Raw genomic sequence first — 21,821 nt, forward strand, 5'->3', positions numbered from 1 at the left:
TAATAAACAAAAGTATAAAAAGATTTTATACAATTTATTATCACAATAAACAATTGTATCAAATATCTTCAGAAATGCGTATTTTTTACTAATAAGCGTGCAGGGTACGTTTTTTACAGAATATCGTAGAACGTTTAACAAGGTGATAATTTCAATAAAATACATAAAAAGAAAATTAATTACAAGAATAACGAAGATGTGATTTAAATCACTCACATAGTTGACAATTTTTTAATGCGCGAAATTTATGTTATTTCAGTCGCTCTAAAGATGTTGACAAATTTGTCATCGATAAACGCCGTGGCTAATATATGGTTAAAAAAATATTCGAATAACGAACGGTTTATTTCATGGGAAACGTAACTCAACCGCTTATTTCGTTCCAACAGCTATTTCCTTTTATTTCACAGGGATTTTCGCAGCGATCTCTTAACGATCTCGTTTACTCCCGATCGGGGAAAAGTTCGTCGTAAGAGAAATGCTTGCAGATCTTGTTAGATATTTCTAGGCATCTCTGGGAAATGGCTTTCTCCAAATGAGGTCTGGTCATTTCCAATATTTCCCGATTATTGTGGCCAACCGCCTCTTTGAACGCATCTTGCAGAGTTTTGTCGAAATTTTCCGGCTCGTATTTGATGGTATAATCCTTGACGTTCAAGTGCGTGGTCATCGACGAGAAGTAGACATATTGTTTTCCAGCATGTTCGACCAGGTTGTACAACAATTTTATCTTTACGTTTACGTCATCTGTAAAGCGAGTTTGTAATTATCGTTACGGAAAAATTTTTCAGTTGCGGTTTTGACGGTGAACGCGAGGCGAGGGGAATGGCTAGAGCGGATCGATAACAGTCGATTTCTTCCGATCTTTTCTCAAAAGAATCGTATCTAAGCAATTATAAACCGACTTTGTAAAAATGGGCGAGCGTTGCGAAATTCGAAGGTTCGTATTTCTTAAACAAATTCGAAATCAATAAAATATCGATTCAAACTCTGACTAATTTCACATGGACTGTAGCATATTTCATCTCTAAGTGGCCCGTTTGGCATGGAGCAACCCTCTTGAAATTTATATAGCGCATACAATATGCGTACAGAATTTTTCTATGACAAGTATCCAAATATGTAGTTTCTCGAGCCAATGTACCCGTATCCGTAATTTTATAAGTTCAACTTCACTTTGGCTTACACCAAATTTGTAGCTGTTTCTTACAATACGTTGCAAGTTTTTACGAATAGAATCCAGAGATACTTCTTTTAACGCGTGGATATTGTTATTTTGAAAATGACGTATGTACAAAGTTCGTACGTATTCTACAGTTTACTTGAATTATACTCGTATAATAATATGCCTTATGACTCATGCGCATCGCCAGCAGTTAGACCGAATGAATTAATATTTTCTAAATATAAAAGAAATTACATAACGATACGATGAAACGTACGTATAATTCTTTTAACTTACTTGTGGTAAAGGTGAGAGGTCCTCTTCCATTTATAGGGATTAAGATCTTAGAGCTAATATTGTAATTGCCATCTATTTTAGCTTCATCCAAATTCAGATCGATGTCTACTTGGCGCTTCTCGAGATCTAAGTGCAGACTATTTATATGATACGTCAATAAGCCAGTGAGTGTTACGTTGGATCCAACGGCCTTAAAGTTTTCGACGTCAATAAGTGTCATGTCTCCGATTGCCATTGGGTCTGTTCGTGGAACATTCAACTCTGGTATACCAACGGCGAGTTTCTTGGCTATACCAGCCACGCTCTTGATGATACAGTCATCGAGATTTGGATTTTTTATGCCGCAAATATGTATGTAAGGAGCTGCAAAGATGGTTATCAGATTTATCAATATTTATCTTTCAATCTTATTCTTCGAAACATCAGTTACGATTATATTCTAGTGTTTTTGTAATATCGGGCCCTGAATCTTCTTATTTCGATCTTTGCAAGATTTTATATTCTTTTATACTGTTAAACAGAGAAAAAAGAAGAAGCGAAAAAAGAGAAGTGACAAAAGGAAAAGGAAATAATCAGAGTCACCGTTGGCACGAGATATTAGAGCGTAAGAGGAAATGGAAATCCTGGGAACACTCGATGTCCGTAGAACCTGAGCGATTGGAAGCAAGATAGTTGGCCAGGTAAATATTGGGTTGGTAACTAAGTGATTGCGGATTTTGTCATTAGGTGGTATTGATAAAATCCGCAATTACTTAGTTGCCAACTCAATAATAAGAAAATAAGTTAGTTGATAAGGTAACTTAAGGATACTGTAAGGCATTTTATTAAGGACACGGAAATCCCTCAAACCCGTTAAGGGGAAAGAGCAGTAAAAGAAAATTATTATTCTTAATCCTTTTCTTGTAAGGTATATTTTCCGTAGAATTATATATTTATTTCTGTGAGGAAAGTGGTTGGGTCGATAATTAAAAATTTATCATCCTGCTACTTGAAATTATTTATTACGTATTTTTATTCTTCTGAAGTTTAAAATATACGAGTTCGTTCGCAATTTTTTGGCAATTTGATATTTTTTATTTCTAATCTTCTTTGTTTTCTCCTAATTTATTTTCCCTAATATTTTATCATAAAGACGAATAGAAAAATCGAGATACTTTATGCAGGAAGGAGGAGAAACATAGATTTCCAGGAACACACGTGTTTACTTTTTTTTTTTGCAAGGAAATTAATTTTAAATGTTGTACAAATGCAGAATGATTAGCAATTCCAAGTCGATTACGTAAAGTACTCTGATAATTAGTCTATTTGGATAGATATTCCTCTTTCTTTACTTTTCCTTAAGAATATTTTTCAATAGACTACCTTTCTTCTTAAAAATTCAACGCATGATATATAAAATTGTTATTCGTTTATAGGTGTTACTAACCGATTAAATAACGATCCCTCTAGGGTATGTTTCTGCTGGCACGAACAACTACTTTATTTCCTGTTTTTCAGATTTTTACTTTTTATTTTCACATTTACGACTAAGACGATAGCTACGTGTAATAGCTTATTTATGTTATATATTCAATTCAATAAGGAAAATTGTATTCTTCGTAAAGAGATAAAAGGAGATAAAAGAGATGTAGATATTTCAAATTCTAGACCGATACGTTTGATGCATTCCTTTTTCTTTATATTTATATCTTATATTTAAGTTATTACATCTACTTACATATGTCGGTGTTCTATTTTCATGCAATGAATTTAATTGTGAAATACATCATTTAATATACAGTGTATAATGTAATGTACAAATTGCGTAAAATATTCTCACTTTAATGCTACTTTTCAGTCGACTAGATCATCTTAGATAAGTTAACATACAATTTCGTAAAATGTTTTCACCTACGCAAATAAATATTCAACACTCAACGTTTAACAACGTTTTACCAATCTGTTGTAAACTGTAATTCTTTAAATTCTATGCGCAATCGGATTTGCGAGCTTCCTGGTTTTCGACAGCATTGATAGTAATTGTATGGCATGCAAAGTTTTCTTCTGTGTTACGATGCACAGCCTTCATGTCGTCCATGATATTTATTCATTCATGAATATCCTCGACATATCCGTGAATTAATCATCTATAACCGCTTAATTAAAATATCAGTATGAAAAAGCCTTTTCCTCATTTTTTTATTTATCTTTATTTTATGTCCTGTTATATGATTCTGATTCATTACCTCTATCGATACGATGCGTTTAAGTCACGATAAAATGATTTCTTCTAAATCGTATCTATCCGTATTATGCACTTGAAATTGTATTTTGATAAACGTTGCTTGTATTTTCGTTGAATTCATGGTTGTATTTGTTACAGTGGAATTATATTTGTTTTACCGTTGAATTGACTAAAATAATTCACAGCAAAGAATATTAAATTTAGTGGAAGTTACAACGTGTTTGTCTATTATTTTAGCAACGCTTCAAAGTGTCTGTTTCGCGTTGCAGTGCGAGTTTTCAGTGTCAATACTTAACGTAAAATTATACTTAGTGTACGTATATATATTTCTATATATTGTGACATTTGATACTTTATTCTGCATTACGTCTTATTACACATTTATCGAATATTCGATAAACACTAATGCAGGATTATAGATTTTATCAAAGATTAATCACAATATCAAAGAGTAAATTAAATATTAAAGACTTTCTCAAGTTTTACTATTTTTCCTACTAACTGGTTTATCGGAAAATGAAGGACGAGAAGAGATCTGAAACAACTCCCAAAGTAACTAACTCTAAAATAACAAATAAGCGAATTTTTCACCGATATTAATTGGTAAACTGTAGTTTAATTAATTGCTATGATTTTTACAATAATATTTATACAATCTATATTTGTCTGTTTATTTAAATTAACGTTTGCCTTCTCGGAATATATGAATTCTGCTTGATCTATACGAATATTCTATACAATTAATATTTAGTAATATAATAATATAATAATATAATACACAATATAATTTATATATGTAAATTAATTAACACACCACATATGTAAGTAACTGACGTTTTATTTTCAACTTTCAGCTATCCTATTCTTTTCCCTTCTTTCAACTTTCTGATCACCATAATTTTCTAAATCTTATGTCCAAAAATCTAGAATCTTATTTATAAGTATAAATTTTTATTTTAAAGAAATCTAAAATATTATTTAACAAGCTTTCAAGTGTATAAGAAGTTTAAGCGAGATATATTGTTTTATTAAAAAAAAAAAAAACGAAAAAATCATATCGAACTTGAAATTTACTTACGAACTTCAGCTGCCACAAATCCAACAACAATCGTCAAAAAGAGAAGCAACCTGGACAACATTCTTTCGTTCTGTCAGATTCAATATTAAGAGCGGAAATAATCACAGATCTCCGTTTTTCTGCAGAAATCGGAACTGATCTTCGGCCGTCTGCCAACCTCTTATATATACTCTCAGGGTATGCTGAATCGACAACGATTCTGAATCATCAAAGTCCACGACAGTCGTGATTACAAAAAAACATAGGAAGAGTCTTCCCCCACTGAGTTTATTTTATCAATTAGTCCGTTTCAATTTAGAATTTTAATGAGTATAATAAATATTTATGTAATTGACATTTCACGCTATTCCTGTTTTTTCCATCTTGTTTTTCTTCTTTGTTCCATGTGTTCACGTGTAAGTACTATTTAATATAATATTTATATAATTGATATTTCGACTCACGTTATTCCTTTCTTTTTTCCATCTTGTTTCTCTTCTTTGTTCCATCTGTTTGCGTGTAAGTGCTAGGTTTATTTTGTTGTTATCGTAATATTACAATATTTTTGTTCCGAGACGACGGAATAGGAAATATTTGACAGATTTTTAGGTATATTATTTTTACAAAGAAGAACAAGGAATTAAATTACCATTGTTATTGAACTTATCTTTCATTGAACTATGATATGGTTATGGTTATTATAAGAGGGGAGGAAATATAAAAGAACGTGAGAAAGCGTATGGTTTGTAGCCAGAAGTACTTCTCGATTCACAGACCAAGAATTATGACTTGTTTTTTTAATCGTACACTAGTACAGAAAGCATAATTATTTTTTAAGTACTTTAAATACTGTATTTAGTACTCTTTCTTTCCTATTCTTTTTGTAAGAAAAGTTTCTTATCGTTATTCTCGCGATAAAAAAGTGAAAAATTACAAGCGAGTAGGGTGAAATGGATTGGTAGTTGTCAGACGATCCTCAGATCTTTTGCAATATAATATTTTATTTTAAGAAATAAGGTCTCTTGATTTAATCATTATCCTAATTTTACACCTTGTTGTAATTGTTAAATTGTGTTGTAATTGTAAATAAGATACTATATCTGGTACTATAGTTAAATTCACGCACATAGAAATTATATTCAAACTGAGTAAACTATGCGCATAACTAATTCCCGTCATAAATCGATGATTTGCTGTAATCTCTTAACAAATCTCAAGAGTTGATTCTTCCTCTAGTAAAAACACGAAAACATCGCGAAGAGGATACTCGATGAGAAACTCAAACTTGTTTCTTAAATTCATCAATTTAAGAACGAAAAGAAAAGGGAAAGAAGGGAGGAAAACGAGAAAGGTAGAGAAACAGCTAATAAAATCCCTGATCGGGTTGCAACATTATTCCACGAACGTGGTACGATGATTAAGATCACGCTTCGAGGTAAGTGACCGGGTTTACTCGCATATTTTGTCACGGATCGCGGAATTTAGGGCCAGTACCGCGGCGATCGCTTTTGCAACTTTCGCCGTCGCTCAACGATCCTCGTAAAAACCGCAGAAATCGCCACGACCGACTGTTCCTCCCTTCTTTCATCCCCTTCCTCCGCCGCTGCACGAATACACTAATTTGCAATGGTGGAAGAACATCGAACTCACACGATCTCAGTGGATCGTTCTCTTGGAACAATCGTTTTTTACGTGGCCACTTTGTCGTTTCTATCGATTAGCATAGCTATTAACGATTGGTTGGTAGCAAAACTGAATATTTACTTGGTTGGTGGTACTGAATACTTACTTGGAATCGCGATTAGTATTCAAACGTCGACAACTCGAAGATAATTACACGTGTACGTCATTGATGGAAACGTGTCTGGTTCGATTAAATCTGATCGTTGGTTCTGACAATAAAAAAAGAAAAAATGTATTAAAAATTATGAGAATCCTTCGATTTTTTGTTTGCGAAACTAGGCTTACGGGTTTTGCTGAAGTTAAATGTGTACGTCATTGATGGAAACGTTCGATTAAAGCTGATCGTTGGTTCTGACAATAAAAAAAGAAAAAATGTATTAAAAATTATGAGAATCCTTCGATTTTTTGTTCGCGAAACTAGACTTACGGGTTTTGCTGAAGTTAAATTGAATTTTTCTTTTGGTTTCGGGACTTTTGATAAATCAGAAGCTAAAATTAGATGAAATCGAACGGCGAATTATTGGTAATTATTATAACTAATGGTTACCCGCATAACTCTTATTGTCTTACACGCAAAAATTGTTATTAACCGAGCGATATGTGGCAAAATATATTCTAAATCAATGGCAATATCTGTGGACGACAACGGTAGGGCTTTCTGGTTCACGTAACAATTTTGGACATTGTTCGATTTGTTATGCAAAAAGTAACAGGCTGTTGTAACGATTGTTAATTGTTATGCCCTTGGTACTATGTATTATTGTTATTGCAACCCTGTGCAATTTAAAAAACGTGATATCAATTTGAATAATCTGATAATATGCACAAGAAATTCATTTAATATAATAATTAATAATATACAATAATTGGAAATTTGCAATTGTGTTTCTTCCAATGACACAGAAGACAAGTTAATCCCTCCCTCTTAAGGGATTTTTGATAGTTAATGGCATGGTTATGGTGTCAATAAATAAAGATTGTTTTTATTTTATGAAAAGCGTAAAATGCGTCATTTTTTCAGAATACTTTTATTAATATGATATTTTCTCTTCCGCCAAAGACTAAAAAATTAATGTACGTGGTACTAATAGTTCGAGTATTATCTACAATTCAGCATGCGACGAGTTAATCATCGCGCGTTTTGCAATTACAATTATCTTCAAGTGTCTTTACGTTTATTATAAATTTTCTATCTCTAACGTGGGCCATAGAATTATTCAAATCTCGCGTCCCCGTAAATCAGTCATGCCCGTTCCTCCTTTCACCCGTTTACTCTTCCATTTCTTTATTAATTTATTAGATCCCTGGATGTAGCAAGGAGCTACAAAAAACTACATAACCAAGTAATCTAAATGAAAGCGTGACGTAACGTTTACCGTGATTTACAACTGTTTACAAGTTTTTACTCGGTTCGTCAATTTCTCTCGCACAACATTCCTAGTTCTTGCAATAAATGCGTATACACTTGCAACTGTACATTCTTCGCGTTATAATTCTCGTGTCTGTTATTACACAATGAATTCTTAAAGTAAAGTTAAACGTTTCATACGTCTCGCTGCGTTCAGAATCATTTGTATCGCAAATTTGTTATTCTTATTTTGATAGTATTTCTTCCCCATTCAGTAATAACTTCTTCTTTGATTAACGTACCCCATATGGAATATAATTTTTATTATTTACACGTGTTTTTAGTACCATTTTCAATTACAAGCATCGACAACCCTTTCCAAGAGGAGACAAACAAACTACGATCACAGAACCTTAAGAATTCCGTAAATTCTCTGAATTTCAACTTCTCCTTCTACGAAGGTTTCGAGCTGCTAATTTCTACGTTTCTTCATTTAATATCTTTCCTCGATGTTCTTTTACTTCAAATCTCCCAAAACGTTTCAATTTTTTCGTCTCTCAAACGCTCCAAACTAACATTCAGGAGAATGGAGAATGGAAAACTCTTCATTCTCCTGAAATTATCTATGCCTAGCCATCCTTCAAAAATTCCAAATCCGCCTTTGGCTATTAAAACCCGAAAATCATCCCAACCGCACGAACCGTAAACCGTTGAAACACTTGAAACGTGCCTGCCCTAAAAGTCTCCCATTTTCACTCTGCCCTAATTTCCCTCGAGAATTCTAAATCTCCTTTGATTATTAAAATACCAAATAACAAATAAAATACGAATTATTAAATTACGAAAATCTGGCGAAACAATGTTTCGTCAAGAGAATCGTCTTGTCCGAACGATCCACCGCCCCTTGACTCTCCACCCTTCTACCGTAACCACCACCTACCTAACTCTTTGAACTTTTAATCTTCCTCTAAACTGCTCCAACGTGTTCACTGCGGCGCGGTTTTCAAATTCGAAGGAAGCAAAATTAGGAAACGCGGATAAACAACTAGTGGCAACCCGTTCGTCGCGATAGTTGCCGCGTTCCGCCAAACAGGAAAGTCGAGTGCGCAGCCCGCTTGTTCGGTAGCGGCGAACGAGAAAGTTCTGGAAAGCCGCGACAGCGAACGCGTTAAAGAGATAGAACTCGAGCATCGAACGAGTCGTGAAAATCGCGAAGAAAGACGGATGAATGGAGGCAACAGGCGATTCGACGGTGTGCAACACCGTTCTCCAGAAGTTAGCATCGGTGTGGCGCGAGCCACGGGGCTGGACCAATGACCGACAAGTGGCACGAGGTAATCAGCATGCTTAATGCGATAAGGCAATCCCTGCAGTCCTGTCCGGGGATCGTGGCTTTACATATCATCCCCGTCTTTCGATCGGTTAGACGCCAGAGAACCTGCTGACCGGCCGTGATGTACGCTCTTCTTGTGCGCCTTTGGTACGACCAATTTGTCTTCTTTCTCCTTCTTAGTTTCTTTCGGTTACGGATTCAAAATTAACTTAAGCCACTAAGGATCGATCTTTAACTGTAATCGCGTTTAACCGGTTAAAGGGAATTTTGGCTGCTTGTGTTACGTCGCAATTGTTACGGTTGTATTATCGTATTACACGATCGAGGGTCGATGGGCGTGTTAGTTTTTCTCTATTTTCTTGATTTTAATTTTTTTAATTTTATTAGCCGATCGTGAGTAAAAGTTTCCAGTGAAATATGTGTTCAGTGAGAGTTTGCGAATGTGCGGTTAGGGGAGATAAGTGCGTACTGTTAACGGGGTGTCTTTGAAAGCTCGAAGATTATATTGTATCGTACTATAGTTATCGAAGAATATGAGGATCTTGTTGATAGATTCGAACGTTGAGATATCAAAGTGGAAACATTTATAAAGGAATATTCGAAATCTACCATGATATTCTTTATTTTATAAATATATATTATATAAATATTTTATTTGTTTAAAAAGGGAAATATCCGCATCGATGTAATGGAAAATTTTATGAACGAGGTGACACTTTGCGAGTACTTGCGGAAATAGACGACTTATATAAGTAGAATTTCAAACCCACAAGGCAAAATTTTATTGAAATTAATGTAGATTCGTAATTATATATTGAACTTGATCCGGACGATAATCATAGCGCGAAAAAAGTGGTCGTCGTTTATCAAATACTCGTGCAGACTGATTTTATTCTCGATTTTATTTTACAAGCAGCTAAGAATATTTCTTAACACTTCGAGGTGTTACGTTTTCTTCGTGCGAGTTAGATGGATGTGATATTTTTCATCAAATCAAACAAATAATTATTTATTCGTGTCTTCTAGCTTTGATCTTCTGAATTTATCGATGTCGTGAAACGATAGAAACATGTACATTACGCGTGATAAAGTGCATGAGAAACCGTGGAAAGTTTAAAAGTAAAAAGTTGTGGACATAAGAAATGTTTCTTTAATGACTAACTCTCGACGAAAATTTGCAAGATCGTAAAACGCGGAAGACATAAAGTTACACAAACCGCGGGTCGAGTATGTTGTGGTTTGGAAATGCTACACAGTGATGCAATACTAGTCTCGGTTCAAGCCAAGCAGCAGCTATTCCCTTTCTGTTTCGATCGATCATTTAATGATGTACTACACGCTCTCCAGTTGATGGATTATCTTTCAAATAAATGTTTGTAACTGACGTGTTTTCAGACGATTACTTACGAAAATATCTGATACATTACTATAGCAAATTATTTTGGATTATATAGTTGAAATACAATGTTTCGTTAATCATAGTAATTACAGATGTGTTTGAGGCGTCTTTGTGCAAGGTATATAAGACAACCTTGGCATCGTTCGTTTAAAGAATTTTACCAGCATACAGTTTCTTCATGAAGCGTACACTTACGATTTACGAGCTAATCCCTGATTCGATAGAGTCCTTTATTCAAGTTCGATGTAAATAAATGTGACAAGTTAATTCAATAGTTCGTAGTTCGTAGTTTATTTATGAAGAAGTCTTAAATAAAAAATATATAAAGATGGTTTTATTTAAGGTTAGGTTAGTTAAGGCTAGTTATTTAAGGTTAGTTTTATTTTAGGTTAGGTTATATTTATAAATAAAACCATATATATACAGCTATATTCGTTTAAAAGTCAAACAATTTGTATAATATAAAATAATCACCTTTTACGCTACTTTTTCTTCTCTTTCGATATCTTTGCCCTAAATAAAGCACCATTCGTACTTCTCGCTTAAACGAAGAAAATTAGATCGATAAAGGTAAAGTACCGAGATTCTATAGTCTTTTGTTACAAAAACATGGAATGAAACTAGAGATGTACTTTACGATGCAATAAAATAGCAATTAATATTTTTCTATTTTTTTCAGCTTAACAGCGACTCTGTTCTCCGCAGTCCTTGCTGTTTTGCGTGAGTATTTCCATAACAAAATCAGAAACGAAGGATTGCAAAATTGAAAATAGAAAAATCCTAAAAATTAAAATTAAATGGAAAATTCCGAAACGATCTCTACTAAGAAATTCTATCCACTTCGAATCACTGTTCCAAGTAAAAGGAAATTTCGCACAAATCGCGCATCGAACGATCGGTCATCCGCGAGTTTCAAAGGAATTAATCTCCTTTCACCAGTCCTTATCCTAATTTTTGTGTCTTGCTTAATGCCAACGAGATCTTCTCGAGAATGTGTTGATAGGTATTAAGGATCGATTGCAAAATTTCAGTAGTGGCTCTCCATGAAAGACAGAAGTGAGTACACATGTAGCGTGCATTTTAAACGCGTTTCGACATCTATCGTGCCGCTTTCGGTTTTTTAAAACAGGACTGCATCACGACATTGAACTCGATTAACAACAAGAAACAAGATCGCCGATTTGGTTCGTTTCGACGATCTCTCTCTTGAAATCTCTGGTCGATTAAGAATTCATTCCCTTGAATCTTTAACGAAAAACAATATTTCCGCAGTAAAGTGGATGAAATAGAAGATAGAATCTCGTAGTAGAAGATACGCCGAAGACAATAACGAAAATAATAGTTAAAGGTGATATTGAACAAGCGACGGAATCTTCTTGCGTTGTATAGTGGATTTCGTAATTAAGTAGGTGCAAATAGATATTGTCGAATAAAACCTTACACTTTTTATTTAAAAACGTTAGCTATATGAATTGGTAATCCTTGTTATAAGTGTAGTAACTTTTTCATCATTTGTACGTATTGGACTTTGAAATTGTTAAAGAGATCGAAGATAATAAATATTTCCTTGTATTATTCCTTTTCATAGAACAAGTAACGTGAAATTGATCTGAATAATAAAATTAGAATTTAGAACGATACAGTTGATATAACGTGATAAATAAGTGCAATCTTATATTTTCTATTTCCATCAATGATGAATCAAACAAATCACAATGCAGGTTCTGTTTTTCTTTGTATCCCTAAGAATTTAAATTTGCTTAAACGCGCATGATCTAATTGTTAATAATCACGCTAGCAAAATAGCAAATATTATGCAGATTCCAATCTCGTGCACAAAGTAACACAATTTTCGCTAAAACGACATTGTCAATTCCTGTTCCAAGTGATCCATAATGATTCCCTCTTCATTTCTGATTTTTAATTCCAGATCTCCAATTCTTAATCTTTGATTCTTGATTTCTAATTGCCTAACTTAGTCAACCTTTCAACTTCTTCGACCAAAATACGCGTTTGTACAAAATTGCGCGATACATTTCTCCGTATTACTTTGACCGTTCGAATCGCACGAGACGATTTCAACGCGTCAACAATTAATCCAGCTTGAGCAATCGTTCAATTTCAGCGTCTTACATAAAGCCGTGCAAGAAGAGCGATCCAGATATCAACAAATGCATCACCAGGTCCATCGATCAGCTTCGCGATAAATTATCAGTTGGGATACCAGAACTCGGTGCACCAGCCATCGAACCCCTAAACCTCAAACAAATTCATCTGTCTCGAGGACCAGTCGGAGCGAGGCTCGACGTCAATCTCACGGATTTGCGGGTAAATTTGTAGAACGGAACGCGATCATTTGCATAGATCGATGTTACTTGCTTGATCCTCACTTTCTTTTCTTTTCTTTGTTATAATTTGTTTTTTTTTCTTCTTTTACATTAATAATCGAAAATTAGGTGTTTGGTCCATCTTCGTTCAACATCCGGGACCTTAAAGCTGACGTAGAGAACGTAGTCTTCACCTTCAAGGTGAATTTCGATAAGTTGAGCTTTCAAGGGAAGTACCAGATCGACGCAAGGCTGCTTTTGCTGAAATTGACAGGGCAGGGTGATATCACTGGATCTTTCAGTAATTAAATTTCTTTATTTCATTTCTAAATTCTATCTACCGTTGATTTGATTGATTTTTATTCCAAAGCCAATTACGATTCGGACGTCGTCCTACGAGCACGCAAAGTGCACAGAGATAACGACGTCTATCTTAATTTTGAGAAGATGAAGATGAAGATCAAAATCGGCAAGGCACATTTAAATCTCAGTAATTTGTTTGGCGGCGATACTGTTCTTGGTAAGCCAATTGTTAGCTTAACTATATATTCCTATTAACTATATATCAGTAAACTACATTGGTAATTTTTCTTAATTGCTTTTGTAGTATCCTAATTATTTCTCAGATCCTCGTAACGGTGAATAATTATTATTCGATCATGAATTATGAATTGCATTAATACGTTTTCGAGGTGTTAATCGCATTTTTCGTTCGATCAGCCGCTACCACCCACGAGTTGTTAAACAACAACAACGCTCTATTTCTGGACGAAATCACACCGGTGCTGGAAACATCGCTGGCAACACTTTTCACGGACGTGACCAATAAAATCACAAAGACTTTCACCTACAAAGAACTATTTCCGGACGATTAAACTGTTTAAATCGTTAAGATTCGGTTTCGATAATCTTGTAAAAATTTGTACAGCTACTTTTGTTATCTTTTATTGTCAATGTATATTCATACGGGCATACATTTGCATACGTCGTATATTTTATAAACGAATAAAAGAACACATTTCGACAGTATTATCTTGTTAAAGAATTATCAACGAATAATTGGAAAATAAAATAAATATATAACATTTGGAAAAGCATTTAGGCGTGCTTTTAAAATTTATTATTAAATGTTACTGTAAAATCAAGGTAAGGTATATTCAGCTTAGGATTTATTATAACACTTATTAGGCTTATTACAAAAGTTTTCGATCAACGAACGACAAACAAGAAACCAGACAGAAAATGCGTCGACATGATACGTAGTTGCAACAAATGATTTTACAATGAAGTTATAAAATTGTGTAATTACGTTCTAACATGTCAAACGATTTGTACAAAAGTAGGCGAATAATTTTAAATGTACAAAGGAATGTCCAATTGTAACGAAACATTTTGCCCCATGAATAATAAAATTTTATCAAAAGATCGCAAAATAATTTGCTTTAACAATTACACCTGAAAATTAATAACAAGCGTATAATATTCGATATCTATATGAAAGTACACATTTATAGTATATACAAACAGATTCTATGTTGTTTCATTGTAGTCGTATTTTATAACAAATAACGACGAATTAATTAGGATTTTACAATAACAAAAATAACGTATATTCAGTTATTTAAAGTATAATGTTCAAAATTAAAAATATCTTTCTCCTTTTTGGTTGTTTAAAAATGCTATTTTCGATCTAGGCTATGACGACAACAAACTACCATTCGTTACTTGCTATAGTTAATCACATCAAGCTATATCTAATATGCAGTATAAAAACGATCTAAGTACGTACTTACAATTTAAAAAATTCTCTGTTTTTCACTTTAATACGTTTCCTGTCGGACCTGATTTTCCATATCGAAATCGACAATTTTGTTTGTGATATTCCAGAACGTTGAAAAAATATTCATTAAACCAGAAAGAAACTTTTATAGCACTTAAGAAATTATGCAGTATATGCGTGCTAATATTTATAATATCGGAAAGATTATTATTAGAAAAAAGAAACTCTAGTATTTAAATTACATCTGGACAAATAACTTTGCTCAGTGAATATGCTTTCAAATATTTATAAGATTATTAACAAAGAAAATGTGCAAATGCGTTCAAGTATAAAATTACAATACCTTGCAAAATACAAATGCTTGCTACTTGACATAATCTGACACCAAGCATTTGACATTTTACAACACCTTTCGCGTGTATTAAATACAATTGATAATTTAATTTGCCGAACGTGTATCATTTGAAATTGATAATTTCGAGTTGAATAATATTCATATTTCGATGAATATGAATTATTGGATTGTTCATAGTCGACGAGACAGGAGACGCGTTAAACGCACTCTACCATTACTTATGGGATCGCCTAACGTAGCGAACGTGGACTAGGGAAGTAATTCCTCTTTTGTGAGAGCCCCTAATGCTCTGGCGGCCAATGCTCTGCTAACAGTCGCGGCTGTGTCCTCGATAATCGGGCTGGCGATATCCAGGACTAAGCGTGGATTCGAGTTGAAAAAGGTGGCCGCTGCGTCAGCTGAAAAGACGAAATTGCAGCGAAAGGTGAGAAAAAGAAGGGAATGAGGGAAGATCGAAGAACGAAGGGGAAGTTGAACAAAAGCCTCGCAGATTGTGGTTGCCGGAGCAGATTTAAAGTTATCGAGCCAAAGAAAAGGAAGTATTTCATACTATTGAATTTCGATTGTTAGGAAGAATGTTATTATGTCCGTTTAACGGGAAATTTATGCAGAATTCACAATTGGCTTTTGTATTTGTATTTTCGTTTAAGCGATCATTCAAATTATCTTTAAGAAATATGAACAGATTTGGTATTACAACGGTAGACGATTTTTTAAAAGAATGAAATTGCCTAGCGAATTAATCTCTTTTAACGAATTAAGCTCAGCTTCCCTTCGTTTTTCGATTCGAGACAAAAGTTAAGTTACAGATTAAGCAGATAGTTACCAGCTACAGTGTGACTAGGGGGTGCTTTTAGTCTGATGTTTCCGTCTCCTACGCGAATCTTTGTCACCAGCTTATCGATCTCGATCCTTTGTATTCCGTTCTTATCGGTGACTTCTTTGCCTTGAGCGGTTACTTGCGCTTCCGTGCTAGCTGTAGCAATAAATCAATTCGATAGTACGAGAGGCGGAAATATTTAGATACTTAGATTCAGATACTCACTGAAGTTTCCTTTGAAACTACCAGCTCCATTCAATGGAAGTAACAGCAATCTTCCTTGTACATCGTAATCTCCGTTCACGTGGACATGGGGCAGCTGAACTTTGAGACGAACCGACAGATCATTCGGATTGGCCTTCAAATCGCTAATAACGAAATTCGTTGCGCCGTACACGCGAATCTGGCTCATGTTCGCCTTGATCTTTAGCGAATCCAGGTTTCTATCTACCGTTAACGATGGTAGGAATAGAGGATCTAAGGCTGGCAACTTCAAAGACGGGATTCCCTTGGCCAGGTACGGCGTTATAGCGTTCAATTGCTGCACCACGCATCTGTCGTATTGCGGCAGGTCGAGCGCTCGTGGACAAGACTGCACACCAGGTGCTGCAAAGCAGATGTAACAGTGTAATTTTGGCCACGGCGAAACGTGAAACGTTTCTTCGCAATAGATGATATCGATGGAAGGTTTCTGAACGAAAGAATCTGGATTTTTTAAATATGGACGCTGTTACAGGACATCCAAGTCTTTTCGTAGACGATAATTTGCCAGTTGATAATAATAGCAAATTGACAAGTCATAAATTATGTTCTTCTCCTTAACGATTTTATCATTTTTCGTTGAATAGGACAATCAGATAATTTATGAAATGTGTAAGAAATTTGTTTACAAAAATATGTCATTTGTTTCGTTATGAAAAATATTCGAATTACGTAAGGGAATCTGCTAAAGATCTCTTCTTTCTTGGAAATTAAATATTTGTGAACATGGATAGCGAAGTAAGAAAATGTCTGTTTTATATTATTACTTAGGAATTCAAATGATGTTCGTTCATCATATAAAACGTTTAATTAACAATTTCTTTAGATGCAATATGAAAACGTTTGCAGAAGAATGCGTCTAACCGGCGTGACATAGCAAAACTTCCTTTTACGTTGCGAAAGGGGTCCTGACATTCCAATCGGTGAAAAGCAACGACTCGCGTGTTTGTAGAACCTATAATTATTTTAGCTGGACGCAGCTTAAGCAATTTAAATGACCTACTTTCCTACCAGCTACCAACGCAAACGCTTATTTTAATATCCAAGACGAATTCGATTAACCTCACTCATTGAACGATTAATCGGAAACACTGCGAACATTGTTATAAGTAACACGTTAAAAGAGCAAACGAAATTCTGCTCAACGTGCACCTATGTAAACGAAAATTGCATTAGACTTTAAGCCTCGCTACAATAAATAATATACATACATTATTAAACAGTTCAATATCTATGTAATTACTTTTCATCTATTATTTCAGTTTCCGTGATATTTCCCACAAACTTTTTACCATACCGATAATAGTCGTCTATTATTAAACGTAACAAACAAAAAGAGAGAGATTAGAAATAATTGCTCCTACCAGATGTAAATCGGTTTTGCAAAATGATCGCGTCTTTTTATATCTCTTATTCTATAAATTTCCTTTCGTCCACCACCAGATATAAATCGATTTTGCAAAATGATCGCGTCTTTTTATAATTTTTATTCTACAAATTTCCTTTTGTCCACTACCAGATATAAATCGATTTTGCAAAATGATCGCGTCTTTTTATAATTTTTATTCTACAAATTTTCTTTTGTCCACCACCAGATATAAATCGGCGTTGCAAAATGATCGCGTCTTTTTATAATTTTTATTCTACAAATTTCCTTTTGTCCACTACCAGATATAAATCGATTTTGCAAAATGATCGTGTCTTTTTATATTTTTTATTCTACAAATTTCCTTTTGTCCACCACCAGATATAAATCGATTGTGCAAAATGATCGCGTCTTTTTATATTTTTTATTCTACAAATTTTCTTTTGTCCACCAACAGACATAAATCGACTTTGCAAAATGATCGCGTCTTTTTATACTTTTTTTTCTATAAATTTCCTTTTGTCCACCACTGTACGAACGACGAACAATATATGCAACGCACTACGTGAAGAGTCTACGAACAACGTGCAAACCTTGGGCGACTGAACGATCAACGATGGTTGATGACCAAAGAGTCACGGTGAGCGTCTTTTTGCCAGTTGCTGCAGGCCAGGCTTAAAATCGAAAGTAAATAGACGTTCTGTAGAAAGTGAAATTACGTTGGCGAGCGTCCATGCTCTTTCTACGACCGTAAAGGCGAATTCTCAATGCTGAAGAGTCCGAAGGCAGGAGAGAAGAAAACACACGCGTTCGAGAAAGGATCGATCGATACAGAGGATCAACGGGATAGGCGCGGCGCCGCGTTGTTACTGATTGATAGATCGCCCATAGCTAGAAAGAGCGGACCGTTGTGGACGATTGATCGTTCTTCGAGAATGTCCTTACAACCTGCAGCCGGTCCGTTCGACCCGAATTTCTAAACGACCGATAAAAAGAGTTCCATCGTAAAACTCGAAGCATGAAGTTGAGAGTGAAACGAGGTGACAATAACGTTGATTGGGGCTAAGGGTTGGTTTAACAGTAGAATTACCGTTCCTTCATGCGTATCCCACCCTATTGCGCGTGATTACAACTCGAGAGATTCGTACGACAAAATTTGAGAAATATGTACAGTGACTAGCGAAAGTATTTTAATGCTTGGTAGAAAAAGTATTTTATGAAAATATTATATTTTGCCTTTTGTTTCTATTTTCTTATATTTTAACAGTTAGCTCCCTTCTTATCTTTTTATTTTTATTTTCTATAAAACGTCGAATAAGGATCGTCTGAGATTTCGTATGTAAAATAATTTAATATTTTGGAATATTTTGATGACATTATTTTCAACCTTCCCCCTGTAGGAAATTTTTCGCGTTTCGTTTGGATATCCGCTACGTTGCTTCCTTGTTTCGCCAACGTTTTCTATTTTTATCGAGCAACAAAATTCATATAGGCTCGAAAGTAAAAGACATTCGAAGAACAAAGTTTGATTTTGTTCTTTGAGCAATTTCTTTCGTCACGGTCGATTACATTCACGTCGAAAACCAGAACCGTCCAACACGTTCGTTACGTCACGCAACGTCATTTTACACGACGCACCTTTAACAGATGTTTACAGGTGTCAAGTTATAGCTACACAACATCGAAAGTTCTTCGAACGATAAATTTTTTAAATATCGCATCTCGCTTGTTCCATCTTTTTTCCCAAACGTCGTACGTATCTTATTGTTTTTTTTCTTCATTTTATCGAAGCAATAAGAACTTAGCTACGTTACATCGTAAATAAAAAGGATTTAGTGGGGTAACTTTTTCAGGAACGTTTTAACACTGTTGGTAGAAGAAATTTTGTCTTATAAGTTTTACACTTTAGATCCGTAGTAATTAAACTAAAGACAGATTTACCAAAAGGCTTTATAAAATATGTACTTATGTTTATAACATTTAAACTGACAATATACTTGTAAAGTAAAAGTGGTACAAAAATACTTAAAGTACTTTAACCATACTACTTAACTACTTTATTAAACTACGTATTTCGTGTTGCGACATAAACTACTCTAAGCAGGATATTCTCCTAAAGACAAAAAATCTTAAATTATTTTATTTCTCAAAATGCTTGATATTCTTGTAAGATTCCCAGAAAATCCTCAAACTATGAGAAGTTAATTTTATTATGTACGTAAATACCTATCAATAACGAAGTCGAACCATGACAATAGTTACCATATTAGGAATCAATTTTCATTATTATCGTCCTTGAAACGTTTCTATACACGAGTCGTGGATAATCGCGTGCCCGTATCAACGTTTCAACACTGAGAAAGATCGGATCAACGTAGTAAAGGTATCATTGACGTTTCAGTTTACTCAGCCAGGACATGGCAAACGTTCTTCTTGGATGCAAGTTGTGTTAAACATCTTTCAAGTAACAGCTACGAAGTATCGCGACGTTTGGAATCAAGTAGCGTCTATTATGTTGCATTAGTAATTACCAAACCGCGGTTTTTTATCCATCTGTGCGAAATTCGAAGATGCAAAACTGTATAGAACGTTCATAATACGCACAAAATGCTCCTTAGAACATCCAGTGGATGAAACATGTCATCGTTTCCCAAGATACAACGACGTTTGAACAAAGCCAGATGCAAATGTTACTTCAAGTCCGTAACAGGATTCAGAGGCGCGAAGATGAAAATGGTACTCACGTAGTTCGGAAAAGGCAGCTCCGGTCCAGCTGGCAATCAGGAACAATCCGATCAACAACGTCATCCTGTCGCTGGCCGGTGTCAGGAGGACGTGATTTATCTCCACCGATTGAAATTAGCGAGAGCGATATTGAAAATGCGTGCGATGGCCCGCGTTGCCTGGGTATATATCAACTAACGCCACTTTCTCCGACTGTATGCCGCCCCACTCGCCGTAATGGTGAATTTATCACGGTAGAATGCCTTCTTTTAACTCAGTCAGGGCCGTAGCCATGCACACCGTATTCCATTTGATAGAATTCGCGGTGCTTCTACGCGGAATCGCGCGAAGGTAGGTCAGGATTAGACGCAAAAGGTAACGACGAGGTAACGTGGGATTTTTCATTGTTTTCGCACGATACCCTGTATATTTTCTACTTCTTCGGTGAGAAAAATTAATAAGATGTTTCTCTATTTTTACTCGATAAAGTATATTCAGTGTTAATCTAGGTCTTGTTTTGTTTATTCTTGCAGCGGTGAATTTTTTAGTATTTTCTTTCCACTTCTGTTCGTCAGAATAGTAGATATGAATGTTTACTATATCCGTTTAATAAAATATTTTGAATATCTTTATCTTTCCTTCAGATTGTATACTACCATTTATTATCATTAATTAATTTTATTTATTATTATTAATTGTTCTGGCAGAGTTTTTGGTATTTAGGCATTCCTGTTTTATTTTTATTTACTTGGTCCCTTTCCTATGTTTCTATTACCGTAATATCGTAATTTGCGAGACCGTAATGGCAAGCTTTTAGTTTTTAATCCCGTGCTAAAAACATGGCGAGTGTTATCTTCTTCTTCTCTCTAGTCTTTCTTAGAAGAGTAAATTTCGTACAATATCTCTGATAAATAAAATCAATCGTTAACGATATAACCCTAATATTGAATTCAATTTTGTCAATTCAATTTTATCTTTATGTAAATAAAAAGCAACTTCCGTTCTTAAGTTTATCGTATCGCATTGTATGTTAAAAAAATAATATGGATTCAAGCTAATTGGATAATCTGCGCTTTGTCGATGTTATTTTCCTTCGTTGCATGCATTTGCATTTGTAATTGTATGTATTGTAATATTATGTCAGATGCGTGCAAAGAAAATAAAAGTCGGGCCATTGAAATTCGTGCAGTCAGACTTTGGTGACGGTGTTCGAAGGATGTTCTCGCGAGCAGAGTGATCGAGCGAATTTTTAACGTATTATCCTTATAATCAAAAAATTGCAAATAATTTTTGGAAATAGCATAATGAACACAATTGCCGAGTAACTCCGTAAATTAAATATTTATATATCGAATTGAATGTGTAACTAAAAGGATTTTGTTTGTGATTTGAATTAATCAGGGTTAATCGTTTAGTAATAGATTTTAATTTCGATCTACCATTGTTGAAGGATTCAATAGCGAATGAAAAAATTAATTGGTACGTCAAGAATGAATTATATGATTAACGCACGTTGCACAATTGTCACAAGCTTCCCTGTGGCCAACTTTTGGAAAGTAAAACTCATTAATTATTTAAAAGACTTGTCATGTTTAGGCTATAAATTCCAAAGTAATCGATTTTACATTTACATAATATCATGCTTACGATAATACAGTCGAATCGACTGTAGAAAGTAGTAA

The 21,821-nt window shown here is 34.6% G+C and overlaps 3 protein-coding genes across 3 annotated transcripts; 1 reads left to right on the forward strand and 2 right to left on the reverse strand.

The window, feature by feature from the left end:
* Positions 1-21: 21 nt before the first annotated feature.
* LOC100744354 lies at positions 22-4,929 on the reverse strand. Its single transcript, XM_003485373.4, has 3 exons — positions 4,765-4,929; positions 1,463-1,825; positions 22-747 (listed from the first exon to the last, which is right to left on the reverse strand). Exons 1-3 carry the CDS (start codon positions 4,823-4,825, stop codon positions 443-445), a joined length of 729 nt encoding a protein of 242 aa, XP_003485421.1. The 5' UTR covers positions 4,826-4,929; the 3' UTR covers positions 22-442.
* Positions 4,930-8,224: 3,295 nt separating this feature from the next.
* On the forward strand, positions 8,225-14,259 carry LOC100742332. The gene is made up of 6 exons (XM_003485356.4): positions 8,225-9,254; positions 11,186-11,226; positions 12,632-12,834; positions 12,963-13,134; positions 13,204-13,353; positions 13,554-14,259. Exons 1-6 carry the CDS (start codon positions 9,229-9,231, stop codon positions 13,706-13,708), a joined length of 747 nt encoding a protein of 248 aa, XP_003485404.1. The 5' UTR covers positions 8,225-9,228; the 3' UTR covers positions 13,709-14,259.
* On the reverse strand, positions 13,981-20,543 carry LOC100742458 (circadian clock-controlled protein-like). The gene is made up of 4 exons (XM_012392927.3): positions 20,160-20,543; positions 16,014-16,394; positions 15,795-15,944; positions 13,981-15,366 (listed from the first exon to the last, which is right to left on the reverse strand). Exons 1-4 carry the CDS (start codon positions 20,221-20,223, stop codon positions 15,218-15,220), a joined length of 744 nt encoding a protein of 247 aa, XP_012248350.1. The 5' UTR covers positions 20,224-20,543; the 3' UTR covers positions 13,981-15,217.
* Positions 20,544-21,821: the final 1,278 nt, after the last annotated feature.

The sequence above is a fragment of the Bombus impatiens genome, unplaced genomic scaffold (assembly GCF_000188095.3).
Source record: "Bombus impatiens unplaced genomic scaffold, BIMP_2.2 scf_0051, whole genome shotgun sequence".
In the NCBI taxonomy this organism is placed as follows: domain Eukaryota; kingdom Metazoa; phylum Arthropoda; class Insecta; order Hymenoptera; family Apidae; genus Bombus; species Bombus impatiens.

What these genes read in the sequence shown, in the direction of transcription:
- LOC100744354 (XM_003485373.4), bottom strand. Translation starts at nt 4,825, where the DNA reads ATGTTGTCCAGGTTGCTTCTCTTTTTGACGATTGTTGTTGGATTTGTG. An exon ending in ATTTGTGGCAGCTGAAGTTC is followed by an intron (nt 1,826 to 4,764) that starts GTAAGTAAATTT and finishes CCATCTTTGCAG; the next exon opens with CTCCTTACATACATATTTGC. An exon ending in ACCTCTCACCTTTACCACAA is followed by an intron (nt 748 to 1,462) that starts GTAAGTTAAAAG and finishes CTCGCTTTACAG; the next exon opens with ATGACGTAAACGTAAAGATA.
- LOC100742458 (XM_012392927.3), bottom strand. Translation starts at nt 20,223, where the DNA reads ATGACGTTGTTGATCGGATTGTTCCTGATTGCCAGCTGGACCGGAGCT. An exon ending in AGCTGCCTTTTCCGAACTAC is followed by an intron (nt 16,395 to 20,159) that starts GTGAGTACCATT and finishes TCTGCTTTGCAG; the next exon opens with CACCTGGTGTGCAGTCTTGT. An exon ending in CCCTAGTCACACTGTAGCTG is followed by an intron (nt 15,367 to 15,794) that starts GTAACTATCTGC and finishes TCGTCTTTTCAG; the next exon opens with CTGACGCAGCGGCCACCTTT.
- LOC100742332 (XM_003485356.4), top strand. Translation starts at nt 9,229, where the DNA reads ATGTACGCTCTTCTTGTGCGCCTTTG. An exon ending in GCTCTTCTTGTGCGCCTTTG is followed by an intron (nt 9,255 to 11,185) that starts GTACGACCAATT and finishes TATTTTTTTCAG; the next exon opens with CTTAACAGCGACTCTGTTCT. An exon ending in TGATATCACTGGATCTTTCA is followed by an intron (nt 13,135 to 13,203) that starts GTAATTAAATTT and finishes TTTATTCCAAAG; the next exon opens with CCAATTACGATTCGGACGTC.